The 25,906-nt window shown below is 39.8% G+C and overlaps 2 protein-coding genes across 4 annotated transcripts in view; one reads left to right on the top strand and one right to left on the bottom strand.

Moving 5' to 3' along the window:
- Positions 1-2,112, top strand: part of ccdc175 (coiled-coil domain containing 175) — an 81,277-nt gene extending 79,165 nt beyond the window's left edge. The window contains exons 16-20 of the mRNA XM_043698439.2: positions 584-736; positions 1,118-1,220; positions 1,715-1,758; positions 1,834-1,987; positions 2,066-2,112. Coding sequence (XP_043554374.2) covers positions 584-736; positions 1,118-1,220; positions 1,715-1,758; positions 1,834-1,987; positions 2,066-2,112 — 501 coding nt within the window. The remainder of the gene's footprint in view (positions 1-583; positions 737-1,117; positions 1,221-1,714; positions 1,759-1,833; positions 1,988-2,065) is intronic.
- On the bottom strand, positions 540-25,844 carry jkamp (jnk1/mapk8 associated membrane protein). 3 transcript variants are annotated; one of them, XM_087989905.1, is made up of 7 exons: positions 25,772-25,844; positions 18,432-18,520; positions 14,532-14,686; positions 11,807-12,013; positions 9,412-9,593; positions 3,999-4,075; positions 540-3,337 (listed from the first exon to the last, which is right to left on the bottom strand). In XM_087989905.1, exons 1-7 carry the CDS (start codon positions 25,836-25,838, stop codon positions 3,119-3,121), a joined length of 996 nt encoding a protein of 331 aa, XP_087846031.1. In that variant the 5' UTR covers positions 25,839-25,844; the 3' UTR covers positions 540-3,118. The 3 variants fall into 3 exon arrangements, with proteins under 3 accessions (XP_087846031.1, XP_043553722.1, XP_087846032.1); XM_043697787.2 differs by lacking the exon at positions 25,772-25,844 and adding an exon at positions 23,151-23,181; XM_087989906.1 differs by lacking the exon at positions 25,772-25,844 and adding an exon at positions 20,195-21,975.
- Between the last annotated feature and the right edge of the window lie 62 nt (positions 25,845-25,906).

Below are 25,906 nucleotides of genomic sequence, written 5' to 3'. Positions count from 1 at the left end.
AAGTTTCTTGTGCCAGCTATCATTAGTATATAAAGCAAAACAGTAATTTATGATAAATAGGGACTATGCTATCTGTTCCAGTTCAGTACTTTAGCCTTATCAAAACTAAAGAAAAATCATACCATGAGACTTCTGTTTTACAAAATTACTTGATTTATGCAGTTAAGACAAATTCAACTCCTTCCATATATTTCATGTTGCACTGCCCAGTTTCACCTGTGATTTGAGTAGCCTATGCCACTCAATGTTGGAGGCCAAGAAAAGCAACATTTGAATAGGTACACCCCTGCACATTGTAGATTATGTCTAGACGTTTGCTGGCTTTTTCTTTTCCTTTATTTCTCTTTGTCTCATCCTATTTCCATTTTCATTCTTCACTGGTGATTATTTCTATAATTAGTTAAATTTAAGTAAGTGTTGAATTCGATGCTCAGGAAGTCCCAACCGCACCATTCCATGATCAACTCTCACATCCAGCAATTTTTGGACCTTCACATTTTGTGAAGTGGATTTTGGAAAAAAAAATTGAACAGCAAATATACCAATAGCAGAATACATTTATTGCATTTGTTTCTTTCATCAGCCACAACTGAAGTCTTTGTTAGCTGCAATACGAAATAGCCTCTATAACCAAGTTAAAAATACTGCTGAGCAACTAAAATTCATGGAGGCAGATATATATGAAACAAACAGAAGACTTGAACATCTTGAGATAGAAAACTGCAAACTGAAACTGGTGAGTAAAGTATTATTTAGCAATGCAGTGTTTTCTATTAAAACTAGTTGTATGTATTTACACTTTACATGCATCTGTATGGCAGAATTTCTTCAAGGAAGAAATATTCCTGCATGAAACAGTAAAATAAAGCATATTCACATTTGCACATGCTCTTCCTTAACCAACAGCAGCAGCAAAAACTGCTGTTGTGGTTAGGCATTACTATCTGTGCCTTTAGCTGAGAAAGTTTAGCAATAAGGTCTGGATTTCCATTCTTAATCACTTTCAGTGAGTTTGCTGTAAAAATCTGCAGGATGAGAGACACCTCTGATTACAATGAAGCTGCTGCATATTAATAACAATATATTCCAATTAATCTTTCCTATCTTTCATTGACAGTGCAACTTCCAACTGGTGAGAGTCATTGCCTCACTCAAAGAAGGAAGAGAAAAGCAAATCGCAGCAAAGAACCAACAGGATATTGAACTACAAATCATCTACGGTGCATCATCTGAAAAACTGTTTTGTGAAAAGAAGTTAACACAGTGTCACAAAGTTTACGGTTCCAGTATTTAACATCAAGCCTCTTAATTGTGACACTTTATAGTCAGATTTTATTCCTAAATATTTCTACCAACAAATTAATTACTATATGTGCAAACTTAGGTTCATCTCAGATACCTTGGATGCAAACAATTCTATCATAGTGGGAAAAATGATTTGAGTCTCCTGAAAAGTTTCAATTTGCGTTCATAAATCATATAAGTGTTCTAAAATTTAAATATTTAAACTTTGTCATTTTTTCCTCATATTTACATACAAATTTCAAGCAAAATACATCTATAATTTGATCATTATTGTTGACACAAAGTGCAAACAGTATGCATGCACTATCCTGTCCCTATTTGAAAGACTACCTATACTTAGTTCTACTCGGAGTAATGTACCTTAATTACACATGCTACCAAAGTAATACTATTTTTTCTTTGTTTTTAGATAATCTTCTGAATAGCTGGTCATTGGATGCTAGGGTTCAAAAGGTAGTGAGTAACAAAGATTTTTACTGGTATTTATGCATGTATTTATCACAGAATTCACAAATGCCACTTTTGCAGGAATCTGAAGAATGTGAACAGTGTGTACTAGACACAATAAAGGAACTGCTGCAGAAAATCTACAGCAGAATACGAAAGGTTGGCTACGTTAGTGATCAGCTAAAACAGTACTTAAGTAAACTGCAATCCTTCGTGGGAGCCACACTTCCTACTGGTAGGCCATATTTGATTAAAATTACTTTCTTAGTTGGATTAAACGTATTTTAAATTTTACTTTATCTTTGAATTACAGAAGAAAAGGAAAGATGCGTGATGAAACAAATCACATCACCTCAATGACAACATTATATCGGTAAGAAAACATCATTGTCATATTAATAACATTTAATTTGAAATTCATGAAAAATACTTAGTCACTTTTAACTGGCAGTATCAGAGGTCTCTGTTGGTAATTCCCTCCAAATCTTTATGTTTTAAAACATTTATCATTGAGATTTCTGAAAAATATACTTCCAGCTTTTGTATTTAATATCTCAATGTTTCAAATTATACTTGAGAAAAATTGCCTCAAGAAAATATTAATACCAAACCTTTCATGATAGAAAGCTAACTACATACAGAAGAACCTTGATTATCAGAACTTTAGAGTATCCGGTTAGAACACAAGGTCCCAATGCTTGGCTAAACTACGTTATCCAGCATTCGATTAACTGAATGAAATACTCCCCACCCGTGTCCTTCGGATAATCGAGGTTCCTCTGTATAGATAGAAGAACTCCATTAGAAAATGGATGGGTGAAAGTTACAGTGGAATAAAAAAATGTAGACTGATAATTATTGTGGCAACTTAAGTCTAACCTTTAATATTCAAAAAAACCATGGGCAGCTTCTGAAAGAACCAATTATTTGGCGATTTAGACTGGCCCTTTCAACTGACCCACCACCGCACTTTGTTCAAGGAGATCAAATAAAAGTCTTCCAATAAACTGGCATTAGCCAAAGTCCAGAAACACAGTAATGAAAATTAATGTTGATTAGGTTTGGACCATTGTATCATTGCAAAAGATTCATCATTTATATTCTGCCCCACAGGATGACAAAGAAGCTGAAATTTACACTTTATGTAATCCACTGCAGTTATGTGAGATGGATCCAATTTATTGAAATAAAATTTCTTATCTGCATTTTAATACTATTTTGTCAAAGCATGTGAATCGATTATGTACATAAAACATAAATAAAGCAGACAGCACATCACAGCTGAACAAGCAATAGTAATCATACTAATTCCTACACAGTTAGAATCTGTTTCAAACATCCCTTGTTCTATAGTATGTGCCCCTTTTCAATGTCCATTGCCACCTTCTGACAATATCCTTGAAGGTTCTGTATATTTAGCAGTTAACAGGTAGAAAAGTGCTGGAGTTGGTACTAAAGCCAGCAGAGGCAGATCTTGATCCAGTTTATCTAATCTTGAAATTGAGATTATTCCATAGGCATGCAACATCCAATGACTAAACAGAACAACCAGTCTCTTCTTTTTGGTGATCAGATCCTTGTGTGTCTGCAAATGAAAAATATATTTTTTGTTATTTTAAAACTTTTATTTATCCCCTATTGCTGTTACAAAACAACATTACACTTAGTGTGCCACACTTTGAACAGTCCTTCATCATACGCGCCCACCGCAATTCAGAATTTCAGCAACAGTAGGGAACTGATCATATTTATCATTCACCTAATTCCCTAAAACTGAGTTGTCACAAATTGAATAATCATTGCAATAAAACCTTTGCAGCATATATTCAGTTTTAATTCACAGTACCGTTTTCTACTACACATAGAGTAACAGAGTTATAAAGATGGACACCACGGAAACAGACCCTTCGATCCAACCCATCCATGCCGACCAAATATTCCAACCCAATCTAGTCCCACCTGCCAGCACCTGGCCCATATCCCTCCAAACCCTTCCCTGTTCATATACCCACCCAAATGCCTCTTAAATGTTGCAATTGTACTAGCTGCCACCACTTCCTCTGACAGCTCATTCCACACACACAGCACCTTCTGCGTGAAAAAGTTGCCCCATAGGTCTCTTTTATATCTTCGTTAAAAATATTTAAATACTAAATTGACAGTTTATACAACATTAAATCTACAGTATTCCAGAATTTCTAATAAAGTTTCTGTCATAGTTTTGTTATTTGAGTATTCTGACTTACCTGTATTTCTGAAGCAGACATGTATACTGCCAAAGTTACCAATGACAAGACTAGAATTATGTATGGAAAAGCATAATCTAAAACAAATGACCAAAAATTAGTTAATTGTTTCTCAGCACAATATCTTAACATAAAAATGCTGATTAAATTTATTTTGCAAATATAAACAGAATAAATTAAAAGACTGACTTTTTTTTAAAAATGTATACCTGTGAGAGTAAATGGCAACTCATTAGATAAATTCTAGAAGTATATGAGATCATTTAAATGCAGGATGAAACATCAACTGACCTTCAGAGGTATCTCTTTCTCATGTTTAATCAGAACTGTTCCCCAAACCAGTTAGAAGGTAATAATGACTACAGAATTATCTGCAAGCTGGACTATAACCAATTACAAGCAGTGTCACTACAAGAATGAATTATAATTTTAAAAATTTAAGAAATACCATTTGTCAATCTTATGCACTGTATTGTCCTTTTAACTATTTTTTTGAGCAAAACAAGCAAACTGCATTAAATGGTCAAATTTATTTTGGGAAAAAATACTCAGAATGAAGTCACCTTCAATAATAAATTACATATGCAGAGCAAGATTTAAGCATAAGCAGTGAAGAATAGTGGGTATGTGATTATTACAAAATCTCCGGGAAACTCGAGTTAAAAATCACACAACACCAGGTTATAGTCCAAAAGGCTTATTTGGAATCAGTAGCTTTCGGAGCGCTGCTCCTTCATCAGGTGGTTGTGGGGTATAAGATTGCTCAAAAACTGCATGAATCCATGTAAGATCCTGTAAACCCATTTTTTTTAGATTAGAATCAATCGGAACATTGCACCAGACAGACAGTCTCACACAGGGCAGTTTACACCTTCAATGCATTTTCTGAGCCAACATGACACCAATTGTTAAAGTTCACTTGAGAATGTAACTTTGAAAAAGGTTTTGCGATTTACATACGAAAGAACTGAAACCAACATGGTCATTCTGAAAGATGAGAGACTTAACAAATAATCCAGGTCTTTTTCAATATATGCTTTCAGTTACATCCCAATGTAATCTTTTGCTATAAATTCTGTGTCTTACAATCTTATATTCTACAACCATCTGATGAAGGAGCAGTGCTTCAAAAGCTAGTGATTCCTGGTAAACCTATTGGACTATAATCTGGTGGTGTGTGATTTTTAACTTTGTCAACCCCAGTCCAACACTGGCTCTTCCAAATCATAGAAACTTGAGGCGTTTACACATTGTAATTCAGACTGATGAAAGTGCCAAGGCAGGGTGATATCTGCACACCTACCTCTGAGTAACCTGATTTATATATAAATTGATAGTGTCCACAATGCACTCTGTGAATGAAAGAGAATTGGGGCAGCATAAGGTAAGCACCATCTCCTCACCATTAAATCTGTCTTATAGCAAGAAATGGCTACAGCAAATGGCTCCTTTCACTGAGGTTAGTTTGGAGGAGCTAAAATGAAAGACTGGCAGTTATTTTGGGAGTTTTGGTCAAGAGCTGCCTTGATGAAGAAAGTAGAAAAAGTCATCATTGTCTCACCTAAATTCTAGAAATCATAAATGTGCATAGTAAATATAAACTATAAGGAGACACAAATGTAATTTTATGGGTTACATGAATGAAGAGGGTAGAAACAAAATCAAATTGAAGAACAGAGCTTATAGAAATATAGTTATGAGAAAGATAAAGAATAGAATAGTTTGGAGCTTCCGTGGAGCGATATCACATTGGATGTTCCATTTGAACTTATACCCATCCAACAATTACTCCACAATTTCTTGTCTTTAATCAAAGAGCTCATTGCAGCGGTTGCGAATTGGGAGTGAACAGGTCACACCATCTTTCTACAATACTGGGTGCCATAGTTTAAAAGTTTAAAGTGTGGGTGTGTTAGGTGGGTTTGGAAGCAGGTAGGAGACTTGATGTGGGTTAGAGTTACCCAGGACTGAAACATTGCTAAATTGAGACACAAAGTTGACACTCAATTTACATAAAAGAAACCAAATTTAGAAAGTGGAACACTAACTTATACAGCATGAGAAGGAGGATAACAGAGATACTGTGATTGACAATCTATAGCTCTGGTTGTTAGCTGAAAAACTTCAGATCTGCAGGTAGCCACTGATTAGTCATGGTCTTGCTATGGAAAATATCTGGCAACATACCACCACTGAAACTCATTCACCACATCACGGATGTCTGGTGGCATGCAAAACGTCTTATTGTCTTGAGGGCAGCATCCTGTTAATCAAGAGCATTACTTGTGTTTACAGGGAGCAAATATAATATGGGTCACTTCACCTGTTGCTCAATTCACAGGGAGATAGTATTCAAATACTGTCATTAGCTAATAATTCAAAATCCCAGGATAATGTTGTGAACTTGTGTTCAATCCCACCATGGGACAAATGACAATCAGGTATTTTAAAAAGTTTGTGCAATATGCAGAGAGTGATGATTTGATCATAATATCCATTATCACGCAGAACAGTTTTGGCACGTCCAATTGTAACATCAAATTTATACGTTGAGCAAATGGCTAGTGTCCTATTCAGATTACCAATAGATTAATCCCGTAGTGTACGTGATTCAAGGTGTGTAGGCCAAGTGGCTCAATGACATATCAAATTACATTTGACCAACCAAAGCAGGCAGTGTGCCAACTACTCAACCAGCCATGCTTGCAAATGTCCAATATTAAATGCAATTTTCTGTGGAAAAAATTACTTAATAATTCTGAATGTGCCAAGAAGTACACTAATAATCAACTTAAGATCATCAGTCAGGTTCGCAGCATGGTTCATTCATGTATACCAGAAACTACATATATTCTCTCACAGGACACTGATCTTGGAATTGCACCTTTTTCTTGGATGAAAGGGTTATGGAGACTCCTGATCCCTGTTTTAGGCCTATGGCAACATCTTGACCAAACAGAGTCCAAGTCTCAGGAAACTAAGAATGACAGTACCTACTTCATCTCCATACCAACAATGTTCCAACCAAGCAGCACCCTCTTCTCATACTGTATAAATAATGTTTCAGTTCTAAGTTTGCTTTCTCGCATCCCAGTTCTGATGAATGCAAGACAAAAGTTTTTTATAAATGTTTAAGTTCTGTACTACTAAGCAACTATTCATTACCCAGGAATTAGACGAGTCTTTTCCTATCTTAACATTTCCCGGGTAACTATCCAGTTAAGTCCTAAAGCATTCTTCAATGTCTCGACCTCTAGCTCAGTTCGAGAGACTTTTGTAGAGTGCACTAACACATGCAATTGCACACTAGAGGTACTATAGGAACAGAAATGGAAATTCTCAAAGCCAATATTGAACAGTTTGGTCAGTGGTAAAGGAGAGATAATTGAATCAGTGGCAAAGGAGCACATTTTTTCATTTACATTGGATGTGAACATAGGAGGCATGGTTACTAAGTTTGCAGATGACACTAAAATTGGAGGTGTAATGGACAGCGAAGAAAGTTACTTCAGAGTACAACGGGATTTGGATCGGATGGCCAAAGGGCAGAGGAGTGGAAGATGGAGTTTAATTTAGAGAAACGTGAGGTGCTGTATTTTGGAAAGGCAAATCAGAGTAGGACTTATATACTTAATGGTGAGGTCCCAGGGAGTGTTACTGAACAAAGAAACTTGGAGTGCAATGTTCATAGCTCACATGTATTTAGGATAGTGAAGGGGGCATTTGGTATACTTGCCTTTATTGGTCAATGCATTGAATATAGGAGTTGGGAGGTCATACTGCAGCTGTACAGGACATTGGTTAGGCCACATTTGGAGTATTGTGTGCAATTCTGGTCACCCTGCTATAGCAAGTTGTGGATGTCGATTTGCTTTCTGAGCTGGAAGGTTCGGTTTCAGACATTTTGTCACCATTCTAAGTAACATCATCAGTGAACCTCCGGATGAAGCACTGGTGGTATGGCTCGTTTTTTATATATGCGTTTAGGTTTCCCTGGGTTGGTGATGCCATTTCCTATGGTGATGCCTTTTTGTGATGTCATTTCCTATGGTGACGTCATTTCCTGTTCATTTTCTTTGGGGGGGGGTGGACTCAACGTGTTAAAAGAACAGGGAATGGCATCACCACCCCAAGGGAATCTAAACACACAAATAAAAAGTAGGCCATACCACCAGTGCTTTGTGCGGAAGCTCACTGATGGTGTTACCTAGTATGGTGATGAAATGTCTGAAATTGAACCTTCCAGCTCAGCAACAAACTTACGTCCAGAACCTCAACCTGAGCTACAAATCTTCTCAAAACTCGCTCATAAGAAGTTGTGAAACTTGAAAGGGTTCAGAAAAAATTTACAAGGATGTTGCCAGGGTTGGAGGGTTTGAGGTATAAGAAGGCTGAATAGACTGGGGCTATTTTCCCTGGAGCGTTGGAGACTGAGGAGTGACCTTATAGAGGTTTATAAAACCATGAGGGGCATGGATAGGGTAAATAGGCAAGGACCTTTCGCTGGGGTGAAGGAGTCTAAAACTAGATGGCATAGGTTTAGGGTGAGAGGGGAAGGATTTAGAAGGAACCTAAGGCGAAACTGTTTCACACAGAGTGTAGCATGTATGATGTGTTGTCGGAAGAAATGGTGAAGGCTGGTATAATCACACTGAAAAGGCATCGAGATGGGCATATGAAAAGTAAGAGTTTAAAGAGACATGGGTCAAATGCTGGCAAATGGAACTAGATTTATATAGGATATCTAGTTGGACCGAAGAGTCTGTTACCGTACTGGAGATCTCAATGACTAATGACAATGACTTCGATCTTTCTGATGTTGAGTTTGGAGAAGCTGGACCTTTAGATGGACAAGACAATTGACAGCACCAACACAATCAAGGGATCACATGAGGTGCTGAAAACGTGAGCAAACGAGCATACAATTGGACATTGATTCCCATATTAAAGATGATGTAATCAAGAGATAGACACTAAAAATGAAGACATCAGGGTTAGATCCTTGCTTGACAAATGCTAGTTGCATTTAGATAAATAGGAAATAAAGTATAACCAGGGCATGGTGCACATATGAAAAACAAACATAGGAAAATCATGGCACAATTATTTACAATGAATACCAAGCAACAGTAAAAGGTGAGAAGGAATAATACACTCTGGTTATAGACATGTAGAATGTCTTTTGTGATATGAAATTGGTAATGAAAGAAAGTAAAATTGATTACAGCAAACAAATCTTTACATGTTAATGCTGATAATTATATACTGTAAATCTCAAAACAGGTCTTAAAAAGTATTAAAAATTAAATTATGCTGGTTTGGACAATTGCTGGGGTCAAATAGGTTGTGGCAAAACCTTGTGAGAGAAGTAGCTAAATCTGAAGGTAACATTTAGACATGAAAATGTACTTACAAAGCAGGCCTCCACCAACTGCCTGAAGTACTGTCAGAATTGGAAAAAAGTAGAGGGCTGCATAAATGCTTTTAAATCGATCAGATTTTCCAAGACCACAGGCAATCTTTTTAACCAGGAGTGGACGAAGCAACATCATAAAAACCAGACAAAAGGCATAGTATATGAAGATAATAGTATATCTGAAAACAAAACAAAAAAAAAAAGACTGACCATTAAAAACAAACAATAGAAGAGAACAGAAGTGAAACTGAGATTCCCATTTTTCAAAACACTGGTTTCCAATTTTAAGGTGTGTGCTCCCTCGCTACTTTTAACGATCAGCTTGTGAAAAGCATAACACATGCTCAAAAAATAAGCAGTACATTTTTCTTTGTTAATAGAAGTGGAAAAAACATTACTTACTGTTCCATTTCAGGAAATCAGTTGGTGAAGCATAGTACAGGAACTATCTTTATTCTCATTTATTTATTTATAGAGCTCACACTACAAGTTCCTAACTCAGCCACCCTAGAGATTTAATAAGTAGTATTTTAATATATTTTGAAACAATGAATTAATTAACTTTTCAAGTAAAGAGCTACCCATTAAAGGAGAATATCTCTTCATAAATATTTTCTAATCAACTTGTACAGAGAGATTATTACACACCTCTGGAACAGGTAGGACTTGAACCCAGGCACCTTGTCTAGAGGTAGGGACACAATCACTGTGAATGCCTTTTTATTTCATGTGAAAAAGAACTACCAAGGAAGGTGTGGAAACCAAGGAACGTATTGTCTGGTGAAACAGCTCCTTCTCAACTGGGAACAAGACAGTGATTTAAGTGCCAGAATGTTTTACATCTGGACAGTTTTTTCATCAACCTGTTCAAAGATCAACCTGTACTGAAACTCAGTCGCTCGCTTAACAGGTAACCACTTTACTAAGTGATTTATTTTTATAGTTTATTTTTCAGTCAACCTGAGTGTATTATGACAGCGCTATACCCATCAATCCTGGGGTACGACTTGAATCTGGACTTTCTGACACACAGGCACTACCGTCTTCTACAAGATCTTAATATCCCTTTTTACATATAAAAGCAGGGCAGGATTTTCTGAGGTTTAGCAATCTTGTGCAGATTGCCACTGTACCCTTTTTCAAAAAAAAACAAAATTAGAACTCCATAGTTCTGACAGAAGAAATTTGAATCAAGACTCCTTCAGAAGTGCAGAACTGGACTTCCATTCAGACAGTTCTCTTGTAGTGAACTTTAGGGAGAAGACAATCAATGGCCCCTTTCTCAGCAGACAGTTGCAGGATTCTGAAACTTAAAAGATTCAGAATCAGAGACCCATTTTGACAACTGCTATTATACATAAATACATATGTTAAGTGTGAGGTTAGAGTGCTGGGGAAGACAGGTTGCCTGATGGTAGGACGTGTAGTGCACCTGTGCAAGGCAAGTGATGGTGTATTTAGGAAAGGTCAGGATAGATGTGAGAAATCAAATCCAGTAGGGGCGCAGGGCACAGAGATTGTCAGGTCAAGAGGAACTGTGTTTGAGGGGAGGCCAGTTGGGTTAAAGAGTAGGAAGGGACACTTACCCAGTCTACGGGAGCTGGGTGGTGGGTCTGGAGCGAGGGGAAGTTGGGTGTAGATCCAAAAATGGTGTCAGATCTGAAGTGATGAGAGGGTAAAAGGATGTCAGGGCACAGTCTGGGGGACATAAGTGATCTGGGAGATTTGTATTTGGGGGTATGCGAGCTACACATGAAGTCAGTTGAATAATTCCTCAGGAGTTCCTCAACCCACTGTAATTCCTCAGGAGTTTCACCATCTATTTAATCATCAATTTTGCCTGAATAACTACTTAACTAATTTAATCAGATCCCTCCCAATAAAATGGATACTTATGCTGAGTACAAAACATAATGAAATCGCGAGTGGAATCTTCAATTTTCTGGGCAATTCTTTCAGAGTCTACTACGATCGAAATTCCACTAGGTCCCACAACTTCCAGCTGAGCCATTGTTTAATCAACCTGTATGGTTATGTTATGGCATGATTGCATGTTGGGTACTCAAAAGTATTAAACTTTTAAATCAACTTGTTCAGAAATAGCATACACACATCTGGAACAGATGGGCTTGAACCCAGCCCTCCTAGCTCAAAGATGGGACACTAACACTGTGACATAACAGCTCTCACAGGTCAGTGGTCAAGTGAAGTCCCAGTTCATGCCGACTATCTGGATACAATTCAACACAATTTATAGATTATCAGTCCACTATGGTTTTTAAAATCGATACAGATGGAGGTCTAACTTGTCTGAAACATATGACAATTTGTAAATTAACAACTATTAAGTGAGTAAATCAATTTTACTCTTTATTGAAAATCATATACTTACAAAGGGAATACAGCTTCCTGTGTACAGTGCAATGTATTGATGTAATCTGGACTCGGATTATAAAGCATTGTATACCAGTCTGACAGCATCTTCACTCGGCAGGATCGGATTTTCAGTCGCCCAATTGGATCATTCACCAATAACGTAACAATAGCTGCAACAGTACATTCCAATAATGCTGTCACATGCTGAAAAAGTGCACTGGAACTATAGGGAAAAAGAAAATCTGATTCATTAAGGTGAACTTTGTATCTTTAAAATAATGACAACAGATTTTATTTCAAGGTGTAACAAAATGCAAATAAAAGACAAAATTAGAGGCTTCTCTGATTAGATTCAGGAAAATTCGAAGAAACTTAAACTTACGAAGGAATGCAAATGAGCAATTAGAAATTAGCTATTTTCAGTGACTGAGGTGGTTCTAGATCTTGGAATAATAGATGCAATAGGAGCAACCCAACATAAAACAAGAGAAGGATCAGAGGGAAAATGAGACAAGTGCCCGTACCACCAATCTGTTTACATACATCTCAAATTCGACTCTATCCTTCTTATAGTTCATAATATTTCCAACTTTTGAAATTGTGCCCTGTACACAAAGTTCTAGGTTATTTATATATGACAGCTATTGCTGGAAAACATGATTAAAATAGTTAGGTGGTTTGTTTTTAACAAGCACTTAAAATGAACCAAAGGGTCTTTTTCTGTTTTGTCAACAAGGGTTCTAAAACTGATCTGAGAATTCTACTGTAAATCTACTTCCATTCCAACAATTAACCACTGACAAACAAAAACAAAGCAGAAACTTAAAGAAACAGGTCAGGCAGCATCTGTGGACAGGAAAGAAAAGGAGTTAATGTTTTGAGTCCAGTGACCTGTCGTTAGAACTTAAATGAACTGAAAAGTGGTAGTATTTATGCTGACAACCAGGTGCAGAGGAATAATTGGAGTCTGTGCCCAGAGAGAGGGAGGGCTGGGAAAAGAAAGTTTCTTTGGAGCAGTGAAGCAGGTCAGAGACAGAAATGTTGACAGAGGAACAGGTGGTGAGATTGTGAGCAATTTTAGGCCCTCGATCTAAGGAAGATGTGCCATCATTGGAAGAAGTCCAGAGGAGGTTTAGATTAGATTACTGACAGATTAGATTAGATTACTTACAGTGTAGAAACAGGCCCTTCGGCCCAAAAAGTCCACACCGATCCGCCGAAGTGCAACCCACCCAGACCCATTCTCCTACATTTACCCCTTCACCTAACACTATGGGCAATTTAGCATGGCCAACTCACCTAACCTGCACATCTTTGGATTGTGGGAGGAAACCGGAGCACCGGGAGGAAACCCACGCAGACACAGGGAGAATGTGCAAACTCCACACAGAGGAACAGATGGGAATTGAACCCGGGTCTCTGGCGCTGTGAGGCAGCAGTGCTAACCACTGTGCCGCCCATTTACAAAAATGACTATGGGCATGAAGGGCTTGTCATAGGAGGACAGGTTGAGTACTTTGGGTCTGTATTCAATAGTGCTTAGGAGGAGGAGGGAGGATCTCATTGAAACTTACAAAACACTGAGGCGTGGATAGAGTGGATGTCGAGAATATGTTTCTACTTGAAAAGACTAGGACCCGAGAGCACAGTCTCAGAGTGAAGGGACGACCCTTTAGAACTGAGATGAGGAAGAATTTCTACAGCCAATGGGTGGTTACTTTGTGGAACTCCTCGCCACAGAAGGAAGTAGTGGCAAGTAATTGAATGCATTTAAGATCGAGACGGATAGGTTCTTGATTAGTAGCGGAATCAAGGGTTACAGGGAAAAGACAGGAGAATTGCATTATTAGCCACGATGGAATGGCAGAGCAGACTCAATGGGTCTTAAGGGCACTATGGGTCAACCTACAGCACCTGGACTGTGGCGATTTGAAAAAAAACAGCTCACCTCCACCTTCTCAAGGGCAACTAGGGACAGGCAATAAATGCTGGCCAGCCATCAACATCCATATACCATCAGGTTTCTTTTTAAAAGCTGCCAGTGATTGAGGAACTCAAATCACAGTCTCCAATGTGATATATGAATCAACATTTGGACAGCATTTGATGAATATGCTAAGATGACAACTAATTTAACATTGTTAGTCAGCTTGCAATGGGGTGCATTTGTGCATTTTGGAAAATGCATATCTTAATACACAGGACCTTGTTCTTTGTAGACAAAAAGAACAGGTACACATATGGCTGCTGCTGCAACAAAAACAAGTGAAAACTAATCTATGGTTCATTTCTCAGAGCAAGATCTAAACCAGAGTTAACCTGCATGATTTAAAATTTAAACAAAGCTTGAAAGTTAACTATCAGTCATCTTCTAACATAATTCTGCACGGCAATGCCTCTACTCATTAAAATCCACTTGTTAATCGATTAGCACCCTCAGAGTATAAAATGTTGTTTACCCTTTACATTGGTGTTTCTTGCAAATTATCCTGGTGTGTGCAAGATGAAGGACTTCAAGAAAATGTGTATTTTCTTAACTATAAACAGAACTAAGATTATTCAGTTGCATTTCATGTGGACTCTTTGCAGCAACTAAAGATGACTTTCACATCCTCAGTCTCTACTAATTCATTTCCTACCAGAGAAAACTCAACATTTAACCTACTGTGACATTTCCACATGTAAAAGTCAATACCAAGTAACACCACCATTTACACTTATTGTTCTGAAATAACACTAACCTTTTCTTCCCTGAATACCATTCGATAAAGAACCAATGCAAAATCAGAGGCAGCATTGCCATGAAGCCTAAGTACAACCAGTCGTAGAGTTCCGGTGAATCCTCACATTTTCGACAAATCCTCAGTTCATCTGTTCTTTCCCCTCTTGGGCATACCTACAGAGCCATTGTTTTAAGATAAATGAAAAAGAATCTTCTCATTACCAAGTTACATTAAATGTTTGTGTGTCACATTTTTCCCAGAATAAACTCATGGAAATATATTTGCAAAACCATTTCTATTAAAACTAGCTCCTAACTGTTCGAATTTGGAGTATTGCTGGGCCTCTTGCTGAGATATTTGCATCATTGATAGTCACAGGTGAGGTACCGGAAGACTGGAGGTTGGCTAACATGGTGTCACTATTTCAGAAAGGTGGTAAGGAAAAACCAAAGATCTATAGACCAGTGAACCTGACATCAGTGGTGGGCTAGTTGTTGGAGGGAATCCTAAGGGACAGGATTTACATTTATTTGGAAAGGCATGACTGATTAGGAATAGTCAGCATGCCCTGTGCGTGGGAAATCATGTCTCGTGAATCTCATTGAAGTTTTTGAAGTAACAAAGACGATTGATGAGGGGAGAGCAGCAGACATGATCAGTAAGGTGTTTGACAAGATTCCTCGTGGGAAACTGGTTAGCAAGGTTAGAGCGCATGGAATAGAGGGAGAAATAGCCAATTGGATACAGAACTGGCTCAAAGGTAGAAGATAGAGGGTGGTGGTGGAGGGTTGCTTTTCAGACTGGAGGCCTGTGACCTGTAATGGGGCACAAGGAGCAGTGCTGGGTCCACTGCTTTTCGTCATTTATATAAATAATTTGGATGTGAACATAGTGGGTATAGTTAGTAAGTTTGCAGGTGTCACCCAAATTGGAGGTGTAATGGACAGCGAAGAAAGTTACGTCAGAGTACAATGGGATCTTGATCAGATGGGCCAATGTGCTGAGGAGTGGTAGGTGGAGTTTAGTTTAGATAAATGCAAGGAAAAACATTTTGGAAAAGCATATCAGAGCAGGACTTATACTTTGGTAAGGTCCTGGGGAGTGTTGCTGAACAAAGAGACCTTGGAGTGCAGGTTCATAGTTCCTTGAAAGTAGAGTTGGAGGTAGATAAGATAGTGAAGGCTGTATTTGATATTAGATTAGATTCCCTACAGTGTGGATACAGGCCCTTTGGCCCAACCAGTCCACACCGACCCTCCGAAGAGTAACCCACCCAGACCCACTTCTCTCTGACTAACTGACCTAATACTGAGGCAATTTAGCATGGCCAATTCACCAGATCTGCACATCTTTGGACTGTGGGAGGAAACCGGAGCACCTGGAGGAAACCCACGCAGACACAGGGAGAACGTGCAAACTCCACACAGAAGTCACCCGAGGCTGGAATCGAACCTGGTACCCTGGTGCTGTGAGGCAGCAGTGCTAACCACTGAGCCACTGTGCCAGTCAGAGTGTTGAGTACAGGAGTTGGGAGATCATGGTGCAGCTGTACAGGACATTGGTTAGGCCACTTTTGGAATATTGCACGCAATTCTGATCTCCTTCCTATCGGAAGGATGTTGTGAAACTTGAAAGGGTTCAAAAAAGATTTACAAGGATGTTACCAGGGTTGGAGAATTTAAGTTATAGGAAGAGGCTGAATAAGCTGGGACTGTTTTCCCTGGAGCACCGGAGGCTGAGGGATGAAATTATAGAGGTTTAGAAAATCATGAGGGGCATGTATAGGATAAATAGACAAGGTCTTTTTCCCTGGGGTGGTGGAGTCCAGAACTAGAGGGCATAGGTTTAGGGTGAGAGGGGAAAAGATATTAAAAAAAAGGACCTAAGGGGCAACTTTTTCACGCAGAGGGTGGTGCATGCATGGAATGAGCTGCCAGAGGAAGTGGTGGAGACTGGTACAATTACAACATTTAAAAGGCATCCGGATGGGTATATGAATAGGAAGGGCTTAGAGGAATATGGGCCAAGTGCTGGCAAGTGGGACTAGATTAGGTTAGGATATTTGGTCAGCATGGATGAGTTGGACCGAAGAGTCTGTTTCCATGCTGTACAACCCTGTGACTCTGAGTCATTAACCCCTTCAAAATCAATTTCTGAAATAATTTGATGATATATTTTCTTTAATACAAGTAAGATTTCATGCATGGTGCTAACATCTAAGTAATCATATCAAAGCACAACAGAATTATTAGTACTCCTGAGCATGCATCAAGTACTCTATTGCCAGTCAATGCAACACCACAATAATCTGTACTCAAGGAATCTTTCTTTACATATCAAAAGGAACTGATTTAATGCAATCATTACCTATTATGTGAACTGTCCAATTACGAAAGATATTATTTACCATTCAGCCCATTAGTCAAGTCAGACCGTCAAGATTTCTAATTACCTTGGTGAAACTCTCTAGTCAGCTTGGAAACATTTCAATAGCAGTTCCTGGCCAAAACAAAGAAAGCTTTGGTACTCAGCTATTTTGACTTCGCTCTACCAATTACGTCATTCCTAGATTCTTCTAAAGTGCTTATCTTTTAGTTCTCATGTCACGGTCTAGCTTTTTGAGAGTTTTGTCAATTTCAGAAGTTTGCTTTTTTACAATTTGGCCAATAGAAGTCCAAAACACATTCAACATCATACGAACCCAACAGCTGTTTTCACCCAGTGTAGACTACCTGAAGGTATAAAATAGTTCTGCACAAGATTACATTCAAAGAAGTGTATTTAAGTTAGTTTTAATTGAAATGCAAGAAAATGAAGGATTTGCTAGATGATTTGAAGGAGAAAAACATACAATTTGGGAAATAAGATCAAGATGACAGTGGCATGTCTAAAACCAACCTGTATTTCTTTAGGAATTCAAACTACAAATCTATTTCAACTAAAATCACAGCACCTTAATGCTTGTAGCTTGAATCCAGAAGCAAATCAATGACAGTTTATTCAGTGACTCTCATCAGGATGATCATTTTTCATTGAAATTATGGAGTCAACAAGTCTGCTTCGAACATATAAATACACTCCTTCAAGTACACAAGATTAAACAGTGAATAAATGAATAATTATTCAGTCTTTTTATCTATAATTAAAACAAATGCTGCTGCACCATATATTGAATTTAGTTTACAGATAGCAGTCATTAGCTCTATACTTTGATAAATCCAACTTGCAAATGCTAATTGCAAAATTAAGAAAATACTGCCTCCAGAGAGCTAGTCAGAGGTCACACAACACCATGTTATATTCCAGCAGGTTTATTTGAAATGACAAGCTTTTCAGAGCGTGCTGCTTCATAGACTTCACCCGACAAAAGAGCAGTGCTCCGAAAGCTTGTGATTTCAAATAAACCTATTGGACTATAATCTAGTATCATGTGACTTATATCCTTGTCCACCCCAGTCCAACACTGACATTGCCACATCATTCTAGAGTCCTATGAGCATATTTGTAAATAGAAGACCCAGACACATTTAGAATGAAATACAGACCTGACTGTATGATCAATACAGAGGAACCGCGATTATCTGGCATTGGATTATCCGAATATCAGATTGTCCAGCAAGATCGCAAGGTCCCAACACTTGGCTAAACTTATCTGGCATTCAATTAACCAAACAAAATACTCCCCGCCTGTATCCTTTAGATAATCAAGGTTCCTCTGTATATGTTTCACATACTAAACATAAATCACAAAAGTTGTTCAATATTAATGAATATACAAATACTGGATTTTTTTAAATTGCTTGAATAACAGCTATCATCTAACCACTTGCGTAAACCTGTGATCTCCAAGGGCCAATTGCACCTTTAATCATTGTCAGTTTTACTCTACACAAGAAATGAAAAACATACAAAACTTACCCCACATTCTCCAAACTGTGGATGGCTGTCATTTCTGTTTTCTATTGTTGACCTTCCACAGTATAATCCAGGGCACATTAAATTAACATCTGAAATTAATAACATTCTTAACAAGTTTCCCAAGCATTAAACTAATTTTAATGCAATTATAATGTAAATATTTGAATAATAATTACTATAAACCATTTAAAACTAACTAGATATCAAAGCATTGAAGAATATGACATCATGGAACCCTAACAAAACCAAGTGGAAAATAATTCCAATGGTAAATTCACATCACGTACAATAAAAGGTAGTTGTGAGTCAGAGAACTTTCATCACAGTCATGGTAATCTTGCCAAAAGTTTGTAATGGAAGTGTTTGTGGCCCAAGCAACTACAATTACTTCATCAAAGATCAGGATTGGAGTTGTTTGCTGAGGTTTCCAGAATATTTAATTAAATTGTTGTGGTTCTGTTCACCGAGCTGGGAATTTGTGTTGCAGATGTTTCGTCCCCTGTCTAGGTGACATCCTCAGTGCTTGGGAGCCTCCTGTGAAGCGCTTGTGATCTTTCCTCCGGCATTTGTAGTGATTTGAATCTGCTGCTTCCGGTTGTCAGTTCCAGCTGTCCGCTGCAGTGGTCAGTATATTGAGTCCAGGTCGATGTGCTTATTGATTGAATCTGTGGATGAGTGACATGCCTCTAGGAATTTCCTGGCTGTTCTCTGTTTGGCTTGTCCTATAATCTGCGTGTGTGGCTACTAAGGATAGCTGGTCGTGTCGTTTCGTGGCTAGTTGGTGTTCACGGATGCGGATCGTTAGCTGTCTTCCTGTTTGTCCTATGTAGTATTTTGTGCAGTCCTTGCATGGGATTTTGTACACTACATTGGTTTTGCTCATGAGCATCCGTGAACACCAACTAGCCATGAAACGACATGACCAGCTATCCTTAGTAGCCACACACTTAGATGACAAGCAACATGAGTTCGACTGGGACAACACTACTATTATAGGACAAGCCAAACAGAGAACAGCCAGGGAATTCCTAGAGGCATGGCATTCATCCACAGATTCAATCAATAAGCACATCGACCTGGACCCAATATACTGACCACTGCAGTGAACAGCTGGAACTGACAACCGGAAGCGGCAGATTCAAACCACTACAAATGCCGGAGGAAACATCACAGAAGCGCTTCACAGGAGGCTCCCAAGCACTGAGGATGTCACCTAGACAGGGGACAAAACGTCTGCAACACAAATTCCCAGCTCGGTGAACAGAACCACAACAACGAGCACCCGAGCTACAAATCTTCTCCCAAACTTTGAATTTAATTAAATTCTTGAAGCATCCCATGCCAGTCTGCTTTAGGACCTACTGAAAATTCAGGCTTGGACTTGGAAATGGTAGCTAACATTTTGCAGGCATTAGCCATTTCAAAGTACTCATGCACCTTTCCTTGACCTTTATTGAGACTTCTAACATAGATCATCATTGATCAGAAGTTGAACAGGAGCAGCAATATTAATAATTGTTACCACTGATCCACAGGCAAGGTTCCCACATTCATTATGATTCCAGGTGAGACTGCCAATTTATTATAATCCTGAATGATTCAAACCCTATCCTCCACACTTCAGTTGGTCAAACCAAGGTTAACGTAACACAGGAATCCCTTAAATAAACAAACCAGAAATTGCTAGGGAAACTTAGCAAGTCTGGCAAAATCTGTGGAGAGAAAACAGTTAGCATTGAGCCCAACAACCCTTCTATCCTTACCTGAAGTTGCTTGACAGCCCCCCGGTGTGACATTCCATGATCCGATTGGAATGGGTTATAATCTACACAGGAGTTTTCCAGTCACTGAATTTATATTCTGAGAATTTACATTCCCCATCATCTTTGCCTGATGCCTTTTCCTTGTCCCCAAAAGAATGGTTTACTCAAGATTTCAACATGTCTGGTTATGTTTGGTCTGGGCAAGTCCAAAACCATTAAATTATCATCTCCATTTAGATGAATGAAGTCAAGTGTGTGATTGAATTCTAGCTACTTATTCAGATGGATAGACCTGCAATAACTTGTGTTTAATGGTAAAGTGCTACAAAGGAACATGATCAAACAAGTTGTTAAATTGAGACATACGGGAAGTTTTACAGGCTCATGACTGTAATTAGCAGTTCAGAGAAGGTTCAATATGCTGAATCCTGGGGTGAAGTGAGTGTCTTATAAGAAAAGGTTGAAGTTTAGAAGACAAAGTGATTTTACTGAAATTTGTAAGTTTGTTTTTGTGATTGTTAGTGTAGATACTGAGAGGATAGAGGATGTTTTATCTGTGGGAAATCTAAAACTTGGAGCATAGTTTAAAAATCAGGGGTCTCCAGTTTAAAACAAAAATGAGGATGCATTTCTCCTCTCAGTTTTAGTCTTTGGAATTATTTTGGAGACTCAAATACTGAATACATTCAAGGCTGAGTTGCAATGAAATTGTATCAAAGGGATTCAAGGGTTATGGGAGGTCGGCAAAAAAGTGGTGTTAAGGCCACAATGAGATAATTCATGATCTTACTTAAAGGCACAGAAGGGGCCAAGTAGCCTATGCCTCCTGATTAATTTATCTAATGAGAATTTAAGAGAAGTGGTCAAAAAAGGTAAGATTTAATTAGCATCTTAAAATGAGGGAAAGCAGTGAAAAAGTTCATTTAGACAATATTTTATTCATTCAGAAACTGAGAGTTGCTAGATAGGCCAGAACGTTTTGCCCATTCCCAGTTACCCTTGAGAAAATTGTAGCAAGTTAACTTTGTGAACTACTGTAGTCTATTTGGTGTACGTACACACACAATGCTCTGCTACACCAAAATGCCAATGCTTGGATCCTAGGCAACAGAAGAAAATTAAGAATGGGATACAAGTCAGAACTGGAGTACACAGACCGCAGAGGATTGAAGGGGTGCATAAGGTTACAGAGGTTTAGAGAGTAAGAACAAGGAAGATTTGAAAATAGTTGAGATTTACAACAGATGCTGTAGGATCAGAAGCCAATGAGTAAGGAGTGCGGTAACTTGTGTACAGAACTTGGTAGTTAGGAAAAGAAGGCAAGTTTAACAAGAATGCAAGGTAGGAGACTAGCCATAAGATATTTGCATTGTGAATGCAGAAGTTAAAAAGTGATGGATGAGAGTTTCAGTAATCGTTGTAGTGATGCAGGGTCAAAGACAGGGTATGTTATGAAGAAAGACTAGTCAGTGAAGTATGCAGGGAGGATGTGGATGCTCACTCAGGGATAGCAAGGATGCCAGCTGTCTGGTTCAACTTCAAAATCCAAGGTGTCAAAAACTGTGCACATTATGAGACCTTCAGGTAATAACTACTCCCTTCCTAACATTTGATTGGAGGCAATTCTGCCTATTCAATTCTGAATATCAAGTAAGTATTACCAATCATTGAGAGGTTAAGATCAATTTGTGAAAGCTTCAAGGATCCTTGATCCTAGGATAAAGTAATTAGACTGATTAACATTTCTGCTACATGGCCTAATATAATCCCTTTCATCACCAATTATTGCATGTATGCCTAAAATGTACATAACGCAATGCATCCACCCAAACTCACTGGTGGTACTTCCCACTTTGCAAACTCTGTTTCAGGAGGACAAGAGTCATTGTTCAAACATACCAAGCCAGATTGATAGAGGTGGAAAAAGTGAAACACTAACTTTATTAACTTAAACAATTTAAATGAATGTATACGTGAGAACAGCAGACATTGATGGGTATTACAAAATAGCCTGTTCTGTTACGTTGTCCTTACAAAGGAGAATTATTCAATAACCATTATCGATATAAGTTAATTAGATTTAATGTGACTGCAGTTGGAATTCTATTTAAAGTCTAAAGCCTTTTTCAACGAGCTAGTTAATTTTGATGACTTTTGAGTAATCGCCGAAATACTGCCAGTTCTTACAGCCAATATTACAATAGAAGGCATCATAAATCATTTACTCACGTATTAGCTGATCATTTATCTCCTGAATCAGTTAATTTGTTTACAACAATTTGAAATCATATAACAGCCTTAATAAATTAAATCACTTTGCTTCCAATCAGAACATGCACAAAGTTCAATTCCCACCTCAGGTGACTGACTGTGTGGAGTTTGCATGTTCTCCCCATTCTGCATGGGTTTCCTCCAGGTGCTCTAGTTTCCTCCCACAGTCCAAAAATGTGCAGGTTAGGTGAATTAGCTATGCTAGATTGCCCGTAGTGTCAGCTAAATGTAGGGGAATGGGTCTGGGTGGGTTGCGCTTCAGCGGGTCGGTGTGGACTTGTTGGGCCGAAGGGCTTGTTTCCACACTGTAAGTAATCTAATTATTTGTGAGCAATGTTTGGGAGAAATTCATATAAATGCAGTTATCTTCAGTTCACAACTATCATAGAATCACTAGTATCTAAATAAAAGCAAAAATAACAGGAAAATAGAATATGTATTTTTTTAAAAAGTCATTATTCCACTATGGACTTTTCAACAAGGCTAACAGAAAGTCGCATACAATCATACAATCAAAAGTTATGACAAGGTTCCAACAGAGTTTTGAAAACTGAGTCATGGAGGAGATATGCAGTGATTTGTTGTGGCTCCCAACAGCACAGAAATAGCTCAATTTTAAGACCAACGCGGTACAGAATTACTTTGGCGTGTTTAAAGATTCAAAGAAATCAACTTATTGATATACCTTTATCTAAATACATGGTAAAGATGCATTAAAGGCCTTGTATGACCAGTAGCCAGTAGGTAACATTAATATTTTTATAAGCTCTAAGTTGGTTATCAGTCACGCCCTTGAGTAAAAGAAAATGTGTTGGGGGGGGGATAGTTTGGTTTACATTGGGCGACAGAGACAGCCTAGTGTTTTCTGATACATTGCTGAAGGGTCCAAGAGCAATACTGAGGAGGACGAGGCCCCTTACCCCCCACCCAAACACAATACTGAGGAGGACAAGACCCCTTACCCCCACCCAAACACAATATTGAGGAGGACGAGGCCCCTTACCCCCACCCAAACACAATACTGAGGAGGACAAGACCCCTTACCCCCACCCAAACACAATACTGAGGACAAGACCCCTTACCCCCCACCCAAACACAATACTGAGGACAAGACCCCTTACCCCCCACCCAAACACAATACTGAGGAGGACGAGGCCCCTTACCCCCACCCAAACACAATACTGAGGACAGGACCCCTTACCCCCACCCAAACACAATACTGAGGACAAGACCCCTTACCCCCACCCAAACACAATACTGAGGACAAGACCCCTTACCCCCACCCAAACACAATACTGAGGACGACAAGACCCCTTACCCCCACCCAAACACAATATTGAGGAGGACGAGACCCCTTACCCCCACCCAAACACAATACTGAGGACGACAAGACCCCTTACCCCCACCCAAACACAATACTGAGGACGACAAGACCCCTTACCCCCACCCAAACACAATACTGAGGACAAGACCCCTTACCCCCCCCACCCAAACACAATACTGAGGAGGACAAGGCCCCTTACCCCCACCCAAACACAATACTGAGGACAAGACCCCTTACCCCCACCCAAACACAATACTGAGGAGGACAAGACCCCTTACCCCCACACAAACACAATACTGAGGAGGACAAGACCCCTTACCCACACCCAAACACAATACTGAGGAGGACAAGACCCCTTACCCCCACCCAAACACAATACTGAGGACGACAAGACCCCTTACCCCCACACAAACACAATACTGAGGAGGACGAGGCCCCTTACCCCCACCCAAACACAATACTGAGGAGGACAAGACCCCTTACCCCCACCCAAACACAATACTGAGAAGGACAAGACCCCTTACCCCCACCCAAACACAATACTGAGGAGGACAAGACCCCTTACCCCCACCCAAACACAATACTGAGGAGGACAAGACCCCTTACCCCCACCCAAACACAATACTGAGGAGGACAAGACCCCTTACCCCCACCCAAACACAATACTGAGGAGGACAAGACCCCTTACCCCCACCCAAACACAATACTGAGGACGACAAGACCCCTTACCCCCACCCAAACACAATACTGAGAAGGACAAGGCCCCTTACCCCCACCCAAACACAATACTGAGGACAAGGCCCCTTACCCCCACCCAAACACAATACTGAGGACAAGACCCCTTACCCCCACCCAAACACAATACTGAGGACAAGACCCCTTACCCCCACCCAAACACAATACTGAGGAGGACAAGACCCCTTACCCCCACCCAAACACAATACTGAGGAGGACAAGACCCCTTACCCCCACCCAAACACAATACTGAGGAGGACAAGACCCCTTACCCCCACCCAAACACAATACTGAGGAGGACAAGACCCCTTACCCCCACCCAAACACAATACTGAGAAGGACAAGACCCCTTACCCCCACCCAAACACAATACTGAGGAGGACAAGACCCCTTACCCCCACCCAAACACAATACTGAGGAGGACGAGGCCCCTTACCCCCACCCAAACACAATACTGAGGATGACAAGACCCCTTACCCCCACCCAAACACAATACTGAGAAGGACAAGACCCCTTACCCCCACCCAAACACAATACTGAGGACGACAAGACCCCTTACCCCCACCCAAACACAATACTGAGAAGGACAAGGCCCCTTACCCCCACCCAAACACAATACTGAGGACAAGACCCCTTACCCCCACCCAAACACAATACTGAGGAGGACAAGACCCCTTACCCCCACCCAAACACAATACTGAGGAGGACAAGACCCCTTACCCCCACCCAAACACAATACTGAGGAGGACAAGACCCCTTACCCCCACCCAAACACAATACTGAGGACGACAAGACCCCTTACCCCCACCCAAACACAATACTGAGAAGGACAAGACCCCTTACCCCCACCCAAACACAATACTGAGGAGGACGAGGCCCCTTACCCCCACCCAAACACAATACTGAGGACGACAAGACCCCTTACCCCCACCCAAACACAATACTGAGGAGGACGAGGCCCCTTACCCCCACCCAAACACAATACTGAGGAGGACGAGGCCCCTTACCCCCACCCAAACACAATACTGAGGAGGACGAGGCCCCTTACCCCCACCCAAACACAATACTGAGGAGGACAAGACCCCTTACCCCCACCCAAACACAATACTGAGAAGGACAAGGCCCCTTACCCCCACCCAAACACAATACTGAGGACAAGACCCCTTACCCCCACCCAAACACAATACTGAGGACAAGACCCCTTACCCCCACCCAAACACAATACTGAGGAGGACGAGGCCCCTTACCCATATTTATTTCCAACAACAGCCGCTTCCATCCCAATGTGACGACACTTCCGCCTCCGTGGCCCATCCACTTCCGGCTGTGGGCTAATCGACACCTGACTTCCTGTTGGGGTGGGGCTAGCTGTGACCCCGCCC

Source organism: Chiloscyllium plagiosum, unplaced genomic scaffold (genome assembly GCF_037043375.1).
Source record: "Chiloscyllium plagiosum isolate Xiang-an unplaced genomic scaffold, Cpla_swu_hap1 HiC_scaffold_8, whole genome shotgun sequence".
Classification (NCBI taxonomy): Eukaryota; Metazoa; Chordata; class Chondrichthyes; order Orectolobiformes; family Hemiscylliidae; genus Chiloscyllium; species Chiloscyllium plagiosum.
This window is presented reverse-complemented; position numbering and strand designations above follow the sequence as displayed.